The sequence below is a fragment of the Polistes dominula genome, unplaced genomic scaffold (assembly GCF_049000335.1).
Source record: "Polistes dominula isolate Pdom_NZ unplaced genomic scaffold, Pdom_raw_medaka contig_49, whole genome shotgun sequence".
Classification (NCBI taxonomy): Eukaryota; Metazoa; Arthropoda; class Insecta; order Hymenoptera; family Vespidae; genus Polistes; species Polistes dominula.
Window position 1 is genome coordinate 5,654,343 of NW_028300914.1, and position 17,114 is coordinate 5,671,456.

The 17,114-nt window shown below is 25.9% G+C and overlaps 2 protein-coding genes across 4 annotated transcripts; one reads left to right on the forward strand and one right to left on the reverse strand.

Moving 5' to 3' along the window:
- The first annotated feature begins 5 nt into the window (after nt 1-5).
- Nucleotides 6-11,597, forward strand: LOC107064973 (protein phosphatase 1B). Of its 2 annotated transcripts, XM_015318202.2 has the most exons (6): nt 6-195; nt 802-1,722; nt 1,962-2,079; nt 4,194-4,305; nt 4,687-4,741; nt 10,318-11,597. In XM_015318202.2, the coding sequence occupies exons 2-6, from the start codon at nt 910-912 to the stop codon at nt 10,333-10,335; spliced, it is 1,116 nt and encodes a 371-aa protein (XP_015173688.1). In that variant the 5' UTR covers nt 6-195; nt 802-909; the 3' UTR covers nt 10,336-11,597. The 2 variants fall into 2 exon arrangements, with proteins under 2 accessions (XP_015173688.1, XP_015173687.1); XM_015318201.2 differs by lacking the exon at nt 10,318-11,597 and having other exon boundaries at nt 4,687-9,122.
- Nucleotides 10,605-17,091, reverse strand: Atg14 (autophagy related protein 14). 2 transcript variants are annotated; one of them, XM_015318204.2, is made up of 9 exons: nt 16,682-17,091; nt 16,298-16,403; nt 16,098-16,179; nt 15,765-16,002; nt 15,516-15,700; nt 15,282-15,435; nt 14,970-15,146; nt 14,763-14,892; nt 10,605-14,693 (listed from the first exon to the last, which is right to left on the reverse strand). In XM_015318204.2, the coding sequence occupies exons 1-9, from the start codon at nt 16,879-16,881 to the stop codon at nt 14,532-14,534; spliced, it is 1,434 nt and encodes a 477-aa protein (XP_015173690.1). In that variant the 5' UTR covers nt 16,882-17,091; the 3' UTR covers nt 10,605-14,531. The 2 variants fall into 2 exon arrangements, with proteins under 2 accessions (XP_015173690.1, XP_015173689.1); XM_015318203.2 differs by having other exon boundaries at nt 16,298-16,415.
- Nucleotides 17,092-17,114: the final 23 nt, after the last annotated feature.

Consider the following 17,114-nt stretch of genomic DNA (forward strand, 5'->3'; position numbering starts at 1 on the left):
TGTGTATGTGTATGTGTGTGTGTGTGAGCTTAGAGCAAAGGGGTACGTTGGCGATGGTAATACATATTCGTGTGCATTTGGAAAAACATGGAACGAGTCGATTAGCGTAATATCACGCACGCTGTAACGCACATATAACCGAATAATATACTCTTCCAAAAAAGTAACGATGATATTTGGCCAAAATCTCAACAAGTAAGTTTCTTATTTTTTTTATTTCCACGAATGAGCCAGCCAGTTAAAGTAAAACTATTTTAGTAGCGAAATTTTGGCGTTGCCGTAAACGAATTGTTCTCGTAATAATATTCCACCGCTTGTGTCTACTAGAGCTTACGTTTCTTTATTTTTAATAAATATTTAACTAATTCAATCGATGTATTTGGAATATTTAGGAATTATTGGCGGTACATTCGCCGGTAACCGATCGTTCCAGTCCATGATTATTAACGCGTACCTTAAGAACATTTTAATGAAAGGCTCTTTACATTTTACACGCTTACTTTCATTCTATTAGATTGTTATCATTTCTATTCGAACGGGTAAAGGAATCAGTTAATGTTTGGAATATTAAATGTCTATTGACGTGTCATTTTTAAGGCCAAGTTTGTTCATGGTAATCTTACAAGTGCACGTTTCTGAGATCATCGTACATACGAAACGTTTTTTTCAAACGTGATACTAATCGTCGATACTCCTTGGATAAAGTTATCAATAAAACGCAATAACATTGACTGTTCATTTTGATAATGAATAAAAAAGAATAAAGGTTAACTAAAGTATCTTTTTTTCTTGCTATTTTAGATAAAGCGAAAAAAAGCATTAGATCCTTGTACATGGAAAAATGCTGATTAAATAATATTCAAGAAAATTGATTATTTTAACCAAAGTAAAAAGTATTCGACAAATACTATGGGGGCATTTTTGGATACTCCTAAAACAGATAAATATAATGAACATGGGGCTGGTAATGGATTACGATACGGCGTCTCCAGTATGCAGGGTTGGCGATTGGAAATGGAAGATGCTCATAGAGCAATAACCGGCTTGGAAGGTGGCCTTTCTGATTGGAGTTATTTTGCTGTGTTTGACGGGCATGCAGGGGCATTGGTATCAGAGCACAGTGCAGAGCATTTGTTAGAGTGCATTATGAAGACTGAAGAATTCAAAGCAGAGGATGTCATTAAGGCAATACACTCTGGTTTTCTTCAGCTTGATGTTGAAATGAGAGACTTACCAGAGATGAGCGATGGAAAAGATAAATCTGGTTCGACAGCTGTCTGTGCATTTATATCTCCCAGAAATATATATATTGCTAATTGTGGAGACTCCAGAGCAGTACTTTGCAGTGCTGGATGCCCGGTATTCTCTACTAGAGATCATAAACCGTTTTTAGCTGCAGAGAAAGAAAGAATACAGAATGCAGGTGGCAGTGTCATGATACAAAGAGTAAATGGTGCATTGGCAGTATCAAGAGCATTGGGAGACTACGAATATAAAAATTTAAAAGATAGGGGCCCCTGCGAACAGTTAGTGTCACCAGAACCAGAAATATTCGTAAGAGACAGAGATGATGAACACGATGAATTTCTAGTTTTAGCATGTGATGGTATTTGGGATGTTATGAATAATGAAGACTTATGTGGTTTTATACGATCAAGGCTATTGCTTACGGATGATTTAGAAGCAGTGACAAATCAAGTCATAGACACATGTCTTTACAAGGTAAGATTATATTTATCATATATCGTACATAAACATTGGTATACTATTCTTTTTTATTTTACCATTATTAATTACATGAAGTTTAATTTCAACATTTGTTAGATTTTTTGTAAATTTCTATGTCTATTTCAAATATGTATATATATATCACACTTTTGACACATAACCCCATATATCAAATCATAGTACAAGAGGTTAATATTAACATTTATCTTACTAAATAAACATTATTATTATAGGGTAGCAGAGACAATATGAGTATTGTCTTGGTAACGTTCCCCGCGGCGCCAAAACCAAATTCCGAAGCACAGGAAAAGGAAGCTGAACTGGAAATAGCCATTGAAAGGAGTATTAAAGGTTCTTTTTCTTTTCCATATACACATTCATTATATTCTTTTTGTTGTTGTGTTAATACCAGATCACAATGTCACACATGACATTCCTTATAAGATTTAGTTCTAAAGTAAGAAATTGAATATCTAGACGATTCATTTTTCTGTATTTTTAAATCCTACAAATTCTTATCGATATTTAATAGCAATTTATTAAGATATGTGAGTTATTTAGTATTTATTAAAATAATCATATATTTAAAGATAATCGATTCGTGCAATATAGAAACATTATGTACAAATCTTGAAGTTCAAGAAAAAGATATATATATCTTTTATATATATATATAAACAAAAATTCGTCAATTATTACAATAATATTCTGATTATATAAGTATTACGTGCACGTGCACGTATATATAAATTTTCTTTTTAAAATTAACTTACAATTTAAAGTCATATTTATACAGTAGAGATATCTAAATTACAAGAAGAATATTTATGAATAAAGCTAGTACATTTCTAACTCTATAACAATAGTATATAAATAATGGACCAATATTATTTGTATAAAGTCTAATATAACAATTTTTTCCATTATAATCTTCTCTAAGATTTGTCGTATATATTTAAAAAGTGTCATATTTTGAAAAATCATTCTTGATGCTATGTATAAAGTAAAGTAAAGTAGACGATGAATAAGATCTACGTTATTATATATCTAACGTAATTTTCTCATACATATATATATATTTGTCCTTGGAATTTGATAACTCATAACTATCTTACATACAAATAGGAATAATTAACTCTATTACCATTCACCTATTATCTTGAAATTTAATCTAAATCGAGAAACGATAAACCTTATGATATATAAATAATGTGCTTGCTACTCATGTGGCAATAAGATGAAATATATCTTCTTTAAAAAGTCCACCATAATACGGTGTACTTTTTTTGCTGATACAAGTTAAAACTTTTCATTTATATATATATATATATATCAATTTAGAAAATTGTAATATACTGAATTTTTTAAAGATTAAACTTACTTCAAATACAAGATTATTATTATTTAGAGATATTATATTCCACCCTTGGAGTTGACAGGTGCCTAGACAATAAAAATATGTTTTAAAGAAAACAAAAAAGTAACAGTTATAATTAAGGAAGTTGTTTGTTCCTCTCTCTTGATATGTACATGTAAAAAGCAATGTAGCAGGTAGGTGAAAAACATTTTTAAAACAAGTCTAGAGGAACTTCACATAATGTTTTTATGTTATTTTTGCAAACAATGCATTTCTTATGGAGGAACATGGCAACTTACAAATATATGTAAATAAGGGGTGAGAAGGAGGAAGAAGGATTTGCACTTGACAATTCCAGAGGTGGATATAAAAGTAAAACAATCGAGAAAAATATATATACTAGTATAAACACAAGAAAAACGCGATATCAATGTATCTACTTAAGACCGGAGTATGCTTCATATATTCCCATAAGAAATGTACTGTAAAATATATTATTCCAGTCCTAAGTAGATGCATGTGTAGAATGTAAATCTAGTTAATATATTTCCTTTTATATTTGTATGTATATGTATGTGTGTGTGTATATATATAAAAGGAATATATTTCCTTTTATATTTATATATATTTAAATCTTTATATTATAATAGAAAGAAAATACTGCATGGAAGTTATAATATTTACACACATGTTTTCTTTACTTTTTCTCATAAACTAAATAACAGCAACTGTGTTTGTTTCTTTTCAATCTATAGGATTCTTAAACATTACAATTATTTTTCTATAGCATATATTTGATGTGTTTCGTGTTATAGATGTTTTTATCAAATTATTAATACCAATTTTTTAATTTTTTCGATAATTATTAATTTTCTTTTTTCTTCTTTCTAATTATTCAAACAATCAATTCCTTTTTCCTGTGTGATATATTGATATACCTAATAAAAATGTTTTATATCCACTATAAGCAGTATTTCTTTATATTTGCAACATTAAAATCTACTATTTTATTCATATTTTCACTATTTCAAAAATAATAGGAATGCATTTAATTTCTTAAAGTTAAGTGGTTGAACATTATACTAATATTTTTTAATTGCTTTCATAGAAATAGTAGCGGAACAAGAAGAAGAGGAGAAGTTCGATTTCATCAAACTAATACAACTTCTTGTGGACCAACAGTTCCCCAATCTACCTCCCGGAGGAGGACTTCAATCTAAGTGAGTATTATTTTATTTACAATATTTCTTTTTTTTCAATTTTTCTTCATATTATCTCTTTCGTATGAAAATAAAACTTTCATAGTAGTCGCCTTTTGTGACAAAACTCTAGTCCAATTATATAGTTTAATTTTATCACTAAGCACTTAAGATATCTTAGTCTTCTACAAATTTGGCCCATTTCCTGATTAAAATTAGATCTTCTAGGCAAGAATCCAATTATTTTATCTCTTCCTAATATTATACGCATTATTTCCCTACTAACGTTATATAAAAAGTTTGTCTATATAAATAAGAACAAATTAGCTAAAAATTAACAAATTTCAAACTGAGTTCGTGTATTACAAACAATAATATTTTATAATTTTCTTTTTATTATAGGCAACCTTTGATTGAACAAGTGTTTCGAGAAGCATGTCCTAAAAAAGCGAATACTGTAAGTCTTATATACGAAAACCTTTGACATGACTAACTTGTGAACATTTTTTTATACTGCATCAAATGTACAATTATAATTAATAGACTTATCCCGTTTTCATTCATATGATGATGCAGATTTTAAACCAGAAAAACATTTGTTTTACTGATACTGATAACTCGTGGGTATGCATTTTTTTCCTCTTTCTCTTATTTTTTTTCTCTTTTATAATTTTTTTTCTTTTTGTATTAGAAGAGCAAGAAATAATTGATATATAATAAACACAAATTGAAACTGAACGAAAAATAATCTGCTTGTAATTAGAGCGTAGATTAAAAATATTTTTTATATGGTACTGCGAATAATCATAAACTTAGCTAATCTTTTTCTACTTTCTCTCTTTAAAACATTGTTGATCAGTTACGAATTTACTCGTGTTTTCATGGCCAAACATTGCTGACAAGCCATGAGTAAACGCGTGATGCGCTTTTTCTTCGCATCACGCTATTTAAAAAGAAACGCAACAAAACTAAATATATTTGTAAAAGCTTTTGTGTAGCATTATGCGTAGGTGATTGTTACACTGTTTATCATATGAAAAAATATTAAAAGTTAGATAATGAATAAAGTTTATTTATAATGTTTTACTTCCAAAATACTATGAAATAATAGCCGGTGACATGAGATAAATTCTAAGAAAAATTGCCAGTCAATAATGTGTTAAAATTTCTAATTAATGACTGATTAGGTAATGGGTATGCTTCTGTTTATAAATTTATTTGTTTTTAATGAAAAAGATAATGCACTGATTTACATTTTCATTCACTTAAGTCATTCGGTTAATTCGAAATCAAATTATTTCCATGGCAATCATTATGTCCTAACTTGAAAGACTTAAAAAATTATTATCGAGTTTATATTTAATCGCAGTACTGTATAATTTGGCAAACATGAAAAAGAAGAAAAATAAAGAATCACAATATTTCTGACTCTAAAAAAAAAAGTAAACTAAATACGCGCACGTGCATGTGTGTGTGTGAGAGTGTGTGTAAATATACACATAAATGCGTTAAAGGAAATTAAAAAAAATAATACTATATGTATATATATAGTATTATATATATATATATATTTAAAAAAAAAAAAAAGAAAAAAAGTCGAAAAATTTTCTTTGTTTATTTACAAAATAATAATAATTATTATTAATGTGTCTGCTATGAGTTTAAACATATTACGATTAAGAATGAATAATTTGAAGAACATGTTAGGTCTTAAAGAGTTGCATGGTGATAGGGGATTACAAAAAAAAGATATGAATCGAACCTTGAAAATATTTACACGTAAGAAATATTTTTTACTTAATTATATCCTGTTATTACATTTTAAACGTTTATCTTTTTGTTATATATATCTCATCTAGACTTCAATTCAGTAATAGAATTTGCAAAGTCGTAATAATAATAATAATTACAATAATAATAATGATAATTAATAATAATAAAAAACAAAGAAAAAACATGTCAATTCAAGATTTCTTTTATTTAGTTTTATTTTTTTTTAATTATTATTACAATATAAAAAAATATTGGTTAATGAATATTAAACTTGAATTATTTAAGGAATACACACGGAACTTTATTAACGAGTATGATATAAAATGAATAAAAAAGAATTGAAATAATAACTTATTACATTGTGCATTCTAAGATGAATTTCTGAGAATGCATATTGCAAGTCCTACAGCTGATTCTAATTAAAATTGGAATTTCGCTGATTTTAATAATTATCACTATCTATTGTTAGATTTTATAAATTTCTCTTTATCCAGGAAATGAAAAAGAAAATGTTTATATTACAGTTATATTATATATGCAGAGGGTCTAGAGATATTATACTAAGAAATGCTCGTGTGTAAATCATATTTTTTGTTATTTCTTTTTACTTTATTTTTTAAACCGCACAACGCGAAGAAGTAATCAATAAATAAAACGCGTAATCATAAAAAGATTATTGCAAGATAAAAGTTAAATTTAAAGAATCTCTATAACACACATCATTGTGAAAAATATTCGTTAGAAAATATTTTTTTACATTAAAAATAATTTTATTTGTATTTTTGTTTTCTATTCTTTTCTTATATTTTATTTGTGTGTGACACGTAAAATACATTGTTTTCGAAACATTTAAAATAAATAATATTATTTTTTAATAATAATAATAATCATGAAATTGTATAATCATTGGTATTATTATAATCCGAAGTTTTATTACCTTCCTAATAAACTTAGTAGAGTATTTCTGTAACACCCTCTCGCTCTACGTTGATAAAAATGCATAATATTAACTATATATATTTATATATTTTTGTAGCCCTAGAGGGATTCACACTCAAAATATTTACTTCTCGGTCAATGTTTGCTACTCTTTAATCAAAATCTGTTCCATATGCATGTATATTGTTATTAATTATATATTTCATATTATTGGAATACTAGAATTAAAAAGAACAAAAAGGGTAGCAAAACTGATCACTAGATTTAGGAGTACTGTCTCTGTATATATGCATAAAGTTATGTCTATGAAAGTGTGTATTCATATTTTATTCTGGTAATTGTAAAATTTAAGTGGTAGAGTCGTGGCGATCACGATGGCCTTGATTTTAGTTTCTCTAATTAAATATATTCACTCAATATATTAAACTAATTTCATTTTCAATTATACATTAAATTGTATGCTTTATGCATTAGAAAATAAATGCACATAAATTTGTTATGAAATTAAAAGTAATGTGAGTTTGTAATAATATTATTTATCATTAAAAAAACAAATATATATATATACTACAATAATTTTCATTCATACGAAAGCTATGAATGAAACTGTATAATTGGAAAACTACAGATAAGTATTCAATTAATACGAACGATAAGAATATCATACATAAACACTGCGTTTTAATATAAATTTTTAGTATTTTTTTAACAAAACAGAAACTAATTTTCAAGGCTATCCACTAATTTAAAACTGTAGCATAGATGTACCAAAGTACGTACCATTTTCGATTATAAGAAGCTGTTCTGAAATTTAAAAAATTGAATAGATTATTTTGAAATAATATATTAAAGTACAATATATACACTTCAAGTATCGTAGGATAATGGTCTATTTTTACTAAACAAGTGAATATTCTAAAATCTTAAGTTTGAAGATAATTGATACTTTGAATTTCAGATAATATAGGTAATTGTGGGAAAACATTTAATATATCATCTACTTATGATATACGAAATATTTTCCGCACATACATTACTATTCTGTCGGAGAGTAAATAATATTTCTCTCTCTCTGTCTCTCTCTCTCTCTGTCTCTTTCTTTCTTTTTCTCTCTCTGTCTCTTTCTTTCTTTTTCTCTCTCTGTCTCTTTCTTTCTTTCTCTCTCTCTCTCTCTCTCTCTCTCTCTCTCTCTCTCTCTCTCTCTGTCTCAGTTGTAAAACATTTCTAACCATTTATTTTTGAAAATTTAACATTTATCTTTATAATTTTACATATTTTCAAGCAATTAATTAACCAATGATATTCTAAATAGAATTAATCGTATAAACTGTGAACAATTGGACAAATGTAATTTAGCCAATTTTTTGGCTTTTATATATAATATTTCATGATCACAATATAGTTCTCTTTACAAATAAAAAAATAAATAAAAATAAATTATTTTAAAGCATTTTTGGGAAAACTAAAATAAATTCGTGAGATAAGTTTTGTGAAGTTAATAATAAGTATAACAAACAAACAAATATAAATTCCATTTTATTTTTGATTTACATCTACAAAAAAAACAAGAAATATCCCTTAAATATATATAAATTTTAATTTGTATTAATGTCTTATTATTTTAACTATCCTATTTATATGTAAAATATTATGAAATTCTTAATTCTGTGGGGTTTATGTATATACATATATAAATATATATCTATAGTAATCCCTCCATTTATACGAGTAATTGGTTCCATGAAAAGAGCGCGTAAATGGAATAATAAAAAGCGTCAGCATTTTTTTTAATTATGCGAATTGTGGATTCATTCAGATTATACAACCAAGTAGTATGATTCATTTTCTCACTTTTTTTTAATGACTGGATTATTGTAAATTTGATCTCTAAACTTTAGATTCATATGCAATTGCAGATAAGTTTACACAATTACAAAATAAATTACACTAGGGAATCCCCAATGTTCACATAACGCATCTTTATGACATTTGAGTTCTGGTAGCTTAAACACGTTAAAGTAAGTCCATATAAACAGAAGGATTACTGTATATATAAGTAGAAATATAATTTACTATAGAACAAACATTTAAAAGTAGTTTCAAATAAACAAGGTCTTTGATCTTAACTTGAATGTGAATTACAATTCTTTTTTCTACATAGACAAGCTTTCTTTATTTATAGTCCTATTCTGTAATTTTATGTTTTTAATATCATATAAAATCAATGAAATCAAATCAAATTATTTCAAATTAGCGTACAATTAATATAATTATTTAACATTTTATAATACTGTCATATAAAGATCCTATATTTCATTAAAATATATTATTTTCTTTCATAGTCTAACTAAAACATATATTAATTAAAATAGGACTATATTAATAAAGATTGTATTAAATATACAAGGGTGTCTAAGGTTTCTCTAGCAATACAGTATTTCAGCGTATTTTATGCACTAAAATAAGAAATATATATAAAATATACTGACATTGTTTGGATGGAAAAACCTCAGATACCATGTAAACATATTCGTAAACAAAAAAAAGACCAGTAATTTATTAATCATTGTTTCTAATCAATATTCATAACATTTTATAATAATAGTACTTTTTAATTAATTTTATTGAAACAATATGGTCATTAATATTTAGCAATTAAAATTTATATGACCCGATTAGTTGTCATTACGATCATTTTTCCCAAATATTCAAATTTTCATTCTTTATAACGTACTGGTTCTAATTAATTAACTATAAATATTATATTAATTTATGTTCGAAGAAATATAGTTGTTTCTTGCATTATATAATCGTGGATAGACGAGTCGTAGGAAATATATTAATATATATATATATATATTTTATTTTATGTATTAATAGAGAAGCTATATATTTACAATACTTAAGCACATCATTTGAAATTAACATAGCATCATTGAAAAGCTTTTTCTTCTAAACTAACTAGCATGATTGAATGTTATTAAGCTTTATTGCTATATTAATCACTCTGTATGATGTTAAAAAAAGAAAAAATTATAACAGTTGTAATTGGAATTAGAAACATATGTATATGTGAAAATTGATTTAAGAAATACAGTAAGTTTTGTAAATATTTTTAATTTTTACAAAGTTAAGATATTAGAAAAACTTAACGTATTATTAATAAATTATTTATATATAACTAAATTATGATAATGCATATATATATATTTATATATAAACAAATTTAACAAATGCGTTAACTCTATTTTTCATAAATTGCTTATACGAAGTATGTTGTATATTCAACAATTAAAATACTATATAATGATGTGCTTACAGAATTCACAGTCCAGTTAGTGTACTGAGTATGTATACAGTTTGATACATGTGGTATGCAATAGACTGGCCCAGTCCAATAGTGGTGAAAGTGAAATGTCCATCAACAAGAAACATAGTGGAGTGCTACATGAGCAGAGACTGTGCAAGGTGGCAATAAATGATACAGACACATATTTCATGATAATGATTTATCGTCAAAGTCATCATACATCATAATTACCATAGTTAATATCAAATTTATAACTCTAAGATCAACCGTACAAAAATACCTTATCTTTAGCCAAGAATTCTAATATTGCTTTTTTATTTTATTTTCTTTATTAATTTTTAGATTATTTTAGAATTTAGTTTATATTACGTAATGTTGATATCTTTTAATACTTATTATATTTCAAAGTTATAAATAATCTATTTGATAAGAGCGGTGTTTTTTTCTTCAATATAAAGAAGATAAATACAAACTCTGTTCATACACATGTTTCGTATATGAAAGATACTTCGAAAATAAGTTATATTGTTTTTAAAAAGATAGATCATGTTCAATCACGTTCGAAGTTATTTTTTGTTTTTTATTAAATGTTCCAACAATAAGTTATTAAATTTTGAATTTAATGTTAACTTATTGACGCCTAATGAGACTTTATTTTAATATACAATACTTTTATTTTTTTTCATATGTTATGTACTATACTTAATTCCTTCAAATGCGTTTATTTAGTTATAATAAATTATATTACGTGCAATTATTTTCTTATGATAAAAAATGATAAACTTTAAAATGTTTTAAACAATCTTTTTATATATTCTTGTTTTTCTTTTTGGATAATGCATTTTTTTACAATTATACCATGATAAAGTGATAAAATGAAAAAACTGTAATATATATTGATAAAAACATTTGATGTATTGAACGGATTTAAATTGTATTTATTTCGTTTTATTAAAATTTTTCTACTTTTATTCGATCATACATTCTGCAATAATTTTGTATTCTTGGCTATGAGATTTGGGACCAATTTTAAAGTTGATCTAATTAATAAATCAGTTAAACTTGTCCTTTAAGAAACCAGACTAAAGTCAATTGCGATATTTTACAAAATATTATTTTATAATATAAAAATCACAGATCCAACATATGATATACTTGATTTAAAAAAAATATAAAAAAGAAGAAAGAAAATTTATGTTATGCAAGTGTCGTATAAGGCAAAATACATATGTCAACAAGATTACATTATGTAAATGAATATGTTATGTAATAAAAATGAAATTATAGTTGGCTTACGTTTTATATCATTATCACATATACTGTTTTATTAATACATCTGAAGCAATATTTCTGAATAAGAAGAAATAAATAGTTTAGCATTCAAATTCGATAACTTCTTTCAATGATTACTTCTCCTATTAGTCTTTTAACTCTTCCAATAAGACTATGTCATTCATAAGTATGATTTCGCTATATGGCTACTTACATAGCAAATAAAATTCTACTGTATGGGCCAGTTATAACACTAACATTTTATCATAAAATAGATAAAAGATCAAATATAATGCAGTGCATTTAAAAAATTTTAATTTTTAAAATTGTAAACTGATGCTAAGTATCAATGGATGACTATAATCACTAGTAGTATCAAAAAGGTTAAAACAAAAAAATATTTGTATTAATTAACATAGATACAATTTTGTGCTATATTTGTAGAAATGTAGTTAAATTTTCATTTGGCTATATCCATACAATGCATTTTTATTTATTATAATAATACGTCAGTTTTGTATTCAAAGGTTCCTTAGAACTGCCACATTTGCTTAAAAATTATAAAAGTTGCTTAAATAGAATAAACTATAATAATATTTGTTTCCAATCTATATATTAAATTATCTATCAATTAATTTTACTATTATTTTATAATATCAATTTGATTTAACAATTTATTTTATACTGATTTTAAACAGCAATTAATTAAATATAAAATAACTATGTTATCAAAGTTTATATAATGATAAATAATTTCTAGTTCTGTTCACGATCATTTTTGTTTATTTTGTATCACTCATAACCTTGTAGTTTTAAGATAAAAAAAATCCCCAGAAGTTTTTTTTATTATTTTTAATAAAATAACGCAAAAAATTCAATTAAAAAACAAAAATAAATTTCAAACGCATCCTTTTCTCACAATATTTTTTATATTAAAAATCAACAAATTTACTTGAAACTTTGTGCAATATCAGAGAAGATGGTGTCGACTATAATCAATAATCTCAGAAACTTTTGCTTGTCTGATCGACACAGTGCCGTAAAATTATCGGGTTCTCAATAAAATTATCGTACGCACAGAAGATTTTCAGGATTTTCAGATTTTTTGGTGTAAAAAAAATATAAAAAGTATTAAAAAGTATATTTTCGCGACTTTGATGACCTTTTTTTTTGTCTTATCGTCGTCCTTGTCGTTCTTTTTTCGATACTATTATGCTAATGCGTATGGTATGGCCATGACTTTGAACTTTTTCAGAACTTTTCGATGCAACGATTCATAAATAGCTGAACAAGCGCTGCGCTGCAATCGAAACAAAAACAAAATCGAAACGAGACGAATTATCATAAATAATCGTACAAGTTAGATTTACGATCATACAATGCTTCAAATTATGTGACGTTACGATAATTATCGTACAAATGGGATCACTGAGTCTATAATTATATCTAACAAAATTTTTCTAGTATCTTTTACGCGCGCAATTTAAACAAGAAATTCTTTTAATACTTTAAAATTATAATAAAAACAAAATTAGTTTTACGTTAAGTAATTTCATTAAATTTTTAGATATAAATAACATTATTTGCATTTATATGCACAATTATTGATTTTGATTATATATTTCTCTTACAATATCTTATATATTCCTTTTTAAAATATAAATGATGAAAATATTAATTTTATTTAGAAAATAATATATCATTAAATAATTGCACATACACACGCGCATATGTTCGTAAAGCAATTTTACCAATCATAGATTAATATAATTCATATGAATATGATTTATTTACAATAACATTCTTCGCAATCACACAGACACTTTTTTGATAAATTTATATGTTTTTGATTTTGTCTATTTTTGAACAAGTAATTAGTATACTTTTATAATGCATAATAACGACTTATACAGTACATTATATTGAATGCTATAAAGGTTGTAATAATAATACAATGTATAAGAATAAGTTAGTTTAATTTAGTTAACGCTATCAACTTTTTTTACGAGCACGTTAGATTTAGCCTATATAATTGCCCTAAAAAAAGAAAAAGATATAAATATGTTAAGTAATTTATAAAGTTTATAAAATAATCATTAATTTTTCAAGAGAACACGAATTATTTTATATTTCTCTTAAAATTATTCATTGTCAAACATTCATAGTCAATAATAACACACTAATTATATGACTCGTCTATTATTTTATAAATAAATTAATATAATATTTAATTAAAGGAAGTATGATATTATACTTAAATAATTTATATTAAAGAAATACAAAATCACAAAGTACTGAGAAAATAATAGTAATCACTAATAAGGCAGTCATTGCAAACTCACGTATGTTGCGATATTAAATTATAAGAAAAACGATTACAATGTATTGTAACAGAGAATGGAGGATTCCATTGAAGCAACACATGTTGCTGTACATTGTGCATTCGAAAAAAATAAATCAAATATATATTTTGTGTTTTTTTCCTGTCCCATTTCCACCTGACAACTGCACCATACGGTAAGTATTATTTGACGTACTTCTGATGGCGTCTAACAGTAGTCAACTTTATCTAGAATTTCTTAAATAAAAATAGAAATGTTTACAACCTTTCAGACTTCAATCATAGCGTAGTTTCTAACATAGTAAAATAATTAGTATTGTTAAATAAAATTCCTTAATAATATCGTATAAGATTTCTGACCATTTGTATGTACAAATTATTTGTACAAGATTATTTCTACAAGATTATATCTATTATGAAAAATTGTATTTAACAGAAAAAGAGAAATTGAATGTAAAATATAAATGATAATTTCATAAAACATACACTTTAAAGCATTCCTAAAAGATATAGGTTTATATATATAGTTATATTTCAATATGTACGTACATATTGAAAAATTTAATTAAAATCTGTATAAAAAGAATTGTATCGGTAAAAAAAATAAGCAGTCTATTTATTGGTTGTCCAACCACGCCAAATAGAGGCAATACTGGCCGCAGCACTTGTAACCAAGCCTCCAGCGACGCTCTGATTCACTTGCATAGAAGATTGTTGATTAGCCAAGGATCCAGGAATGGGAACTGTCATTTCAGGACATGCGACATTTGGAACCTTTAAAAAAAATATTAAAAATTTATTCGCTTGTCAAATGAAGTTGACAAAAATATAACCATGACTTACTGCTTCCCATTCCCAATTAAAAGCATCCTCTTCTTCATCAGAAGCAGAGTCGTCACTGTTCTCCAAGTCAGGAGCTAACTGACTGTACAATTTTGCTATTACATTGGAATCAACTTCCATTGGACCGATCCTATTTAATGAAGATATTTATTGTTATTACTAATAGTTATATATTGTTTTTTTAATATGAAAAGATATATATCGTACCTTCCAAGATCACTGATTTCAGTATTGAGTAAGTGCATTAGATTTTGTAAAGTGTGCATTGGATGAAGAACTGCAATATCTGTATTTTGTGTAAAGCATAAATGTAGAACATTACTGTTAAGCCTTGCTACCTTTCTAGCAAACTTCTGATCCGACATTTCATTGCCACAAAATTCTCTAAAAATATATTAGTTATAATATTTAACTATATAGATATATGCACACACATATATTATATACATATGTACGTCATCGTAAAATAATTAAATAAGCCTCAATAAATTATACGAGTATATATAGCTCTCCACTTACCCATAACTAAGTTTGTAAGGTAATTTAACATTTACATAGTATGCTATGATATTAACAAGTTGTGTGGCAAAAGTTAAAGCAGCACTGATATTGTATGCTGGATTGTGCAATGGTTCTTTATTAGTACCAGGTACGCTATCTTTATTTGCAGCAACTAAAAGAGAAATTAAAAAAAAAATAGCCAACAACTTCTAATAAATATTTAATGGATAAATTAATATCCAATATAATTACCCCATAAAGAATAAGCACTATAATCGCCTGATCCCGGTAATGTTGGTGCTATTATACGATGCTGTACTTCTGAAGCATTTTCTGCATCATTAATCCATCTACCTCTAACATACGACGTTCCTGATGCATCTGCTAATGCACAAGTAACCACATCTGCATTTACATCTTCTTCGCTACTACATAAACTGGAAATATTTTATATACATATAATAATTGTTAAAAATTCCCTGATTCTAACATAAAGTTTACCTTTTACTGGATTGTACTTGCGAGAGCGGAAATATGTATTGAATTAATTGTTTAGCTGCAATTCTAATAACTCTCTTTAATTGTTGTCTCTGTCGATCAACCGCTTCTTTATGTTTTTCTTGTTTTAAACACATTGTAGTTGCCAATTTATGTAACTTTTCGATTTTTTCTTCATCTTTAGAGATTTTTAATGCCAACTTAGAATTCTTATCTTTCAAACTATTTAAACGTTTATTACCTAACAAAGATTAAAATTAATATAAAATTAAATTAATATTTCAAATTAAATTTATACACGTAATCACAATAAATATGATTATTTAATGAACGTACCATTGCTTATGCTTTGACTGGTTTCACTAACTAAAAGTTGAAGAAGTCTAATTCTTTCTTTACAAACATTGATATCACATATCTGAAAAAGAAAAGAAAACAATAATAAAATGAAAACTAGCAAGTAAAATTGAAATCATGAAATATTTTATCTATTATTATATATTTTTATTAAATGAAAATATATATTTAATAAATACCAATTTATCTTTCTGCTTGTGTTTTTCAAGCGCCTTCTTACATTTTTCTTCTAATTGAGCTCTGGCTGTTTTTAACCGATATAATCGTAGTTGCTTATCAGCAAACCTAAATAATATACTATTAAACCATACTATTATTCGGGTCCTTAAATATTGTTTTAATTTGGTATACAAAGTCTAGATTAAGTGCATTCAACTGATATATCTTATAATTAAACAAATTAAAAAAGATAATTGTTGTATCTTATTTCAATAATTATAATCCTAGAATTAAAAACTTAAAAGCAAATATAGTTTATTTGTTATGATTAAAAAAAGAATGGGAAGAAGAAAATATAATTAGAAATAAGATATTTGATAAGAGATAGTAATATGTATATATACCGTTCCGCGTAAACAGAAGTTGAATGGACGAAATCTCCATTCTGAACGCAAAAACGACAATAAAAAATTCTTCGAGTATTATGACAGAGTGGACATTTTAATGAATTAAGTGGTATACGACTAGGAATTTCTTCTAAGTCTGATGATAGATGAAAATCTGCAGGAGCGTTACAAGAACCGTCCGAACTGCTTGTCGCCATAACCAAAAACCATCAACCATCAATGCGGACTCTGTCTGTCTGTTGTCACTCATCAGCTGATTCAATATTTACTTTTAATATTTAAACACACCACATTGGTGATACTTGACCTATCAAATAATATTATTATTGCTATTTTTTTTTTGTTAATACTTTTATCTATTATGACGAGGCACTTAATTCGACAATAATTTATACGTAATTAACTATTTAAGTATTGAATAGTTATCAAA

Coding starts and splice junctions, on each gene's coding strand:
- LOC107064973 (XM_015318201.2), top strand. CDS start 910: ATGGGGGCATTTTTGGATACTCCTAAAACAGATAAATATAATGAACAT. Junction 2,080..4,193: donor CATTGAAAGGAGTATTAAAG/GTTCTTTTTCTT, acceptor TTGCTTTCATAG/AAATAGTAGCGGAACAAGAA. Junction 4,306..4,686: donor GGAGGAGGACTTCAATCTAA/GTGAGTATTATT, acceptor TTTTTATTATAG/GCAACCTTTGATTGAACAAG.
- Atg14 (XM_015318203.2), bottom strand. CDS start 16,881: ATGGCGACAAGCAGTTCGGACGGTTCTTGTAACGCTCCTGCAGATTTT. Junction 15,701..15,764: donor CAAGTACAATCCAGTAAAAG/GTAAACTTTATG, acceptor AAATATTTCCAG/TTTATGTAGTAGCGAAGAAG. Junction 14,694..14,762: donor TTAATTGGGAATGGGAAGCA/GTAAGTCATGGT, acceptor TTTTTTTTAAAG/GTTCCAAATGTCGCATGTCC.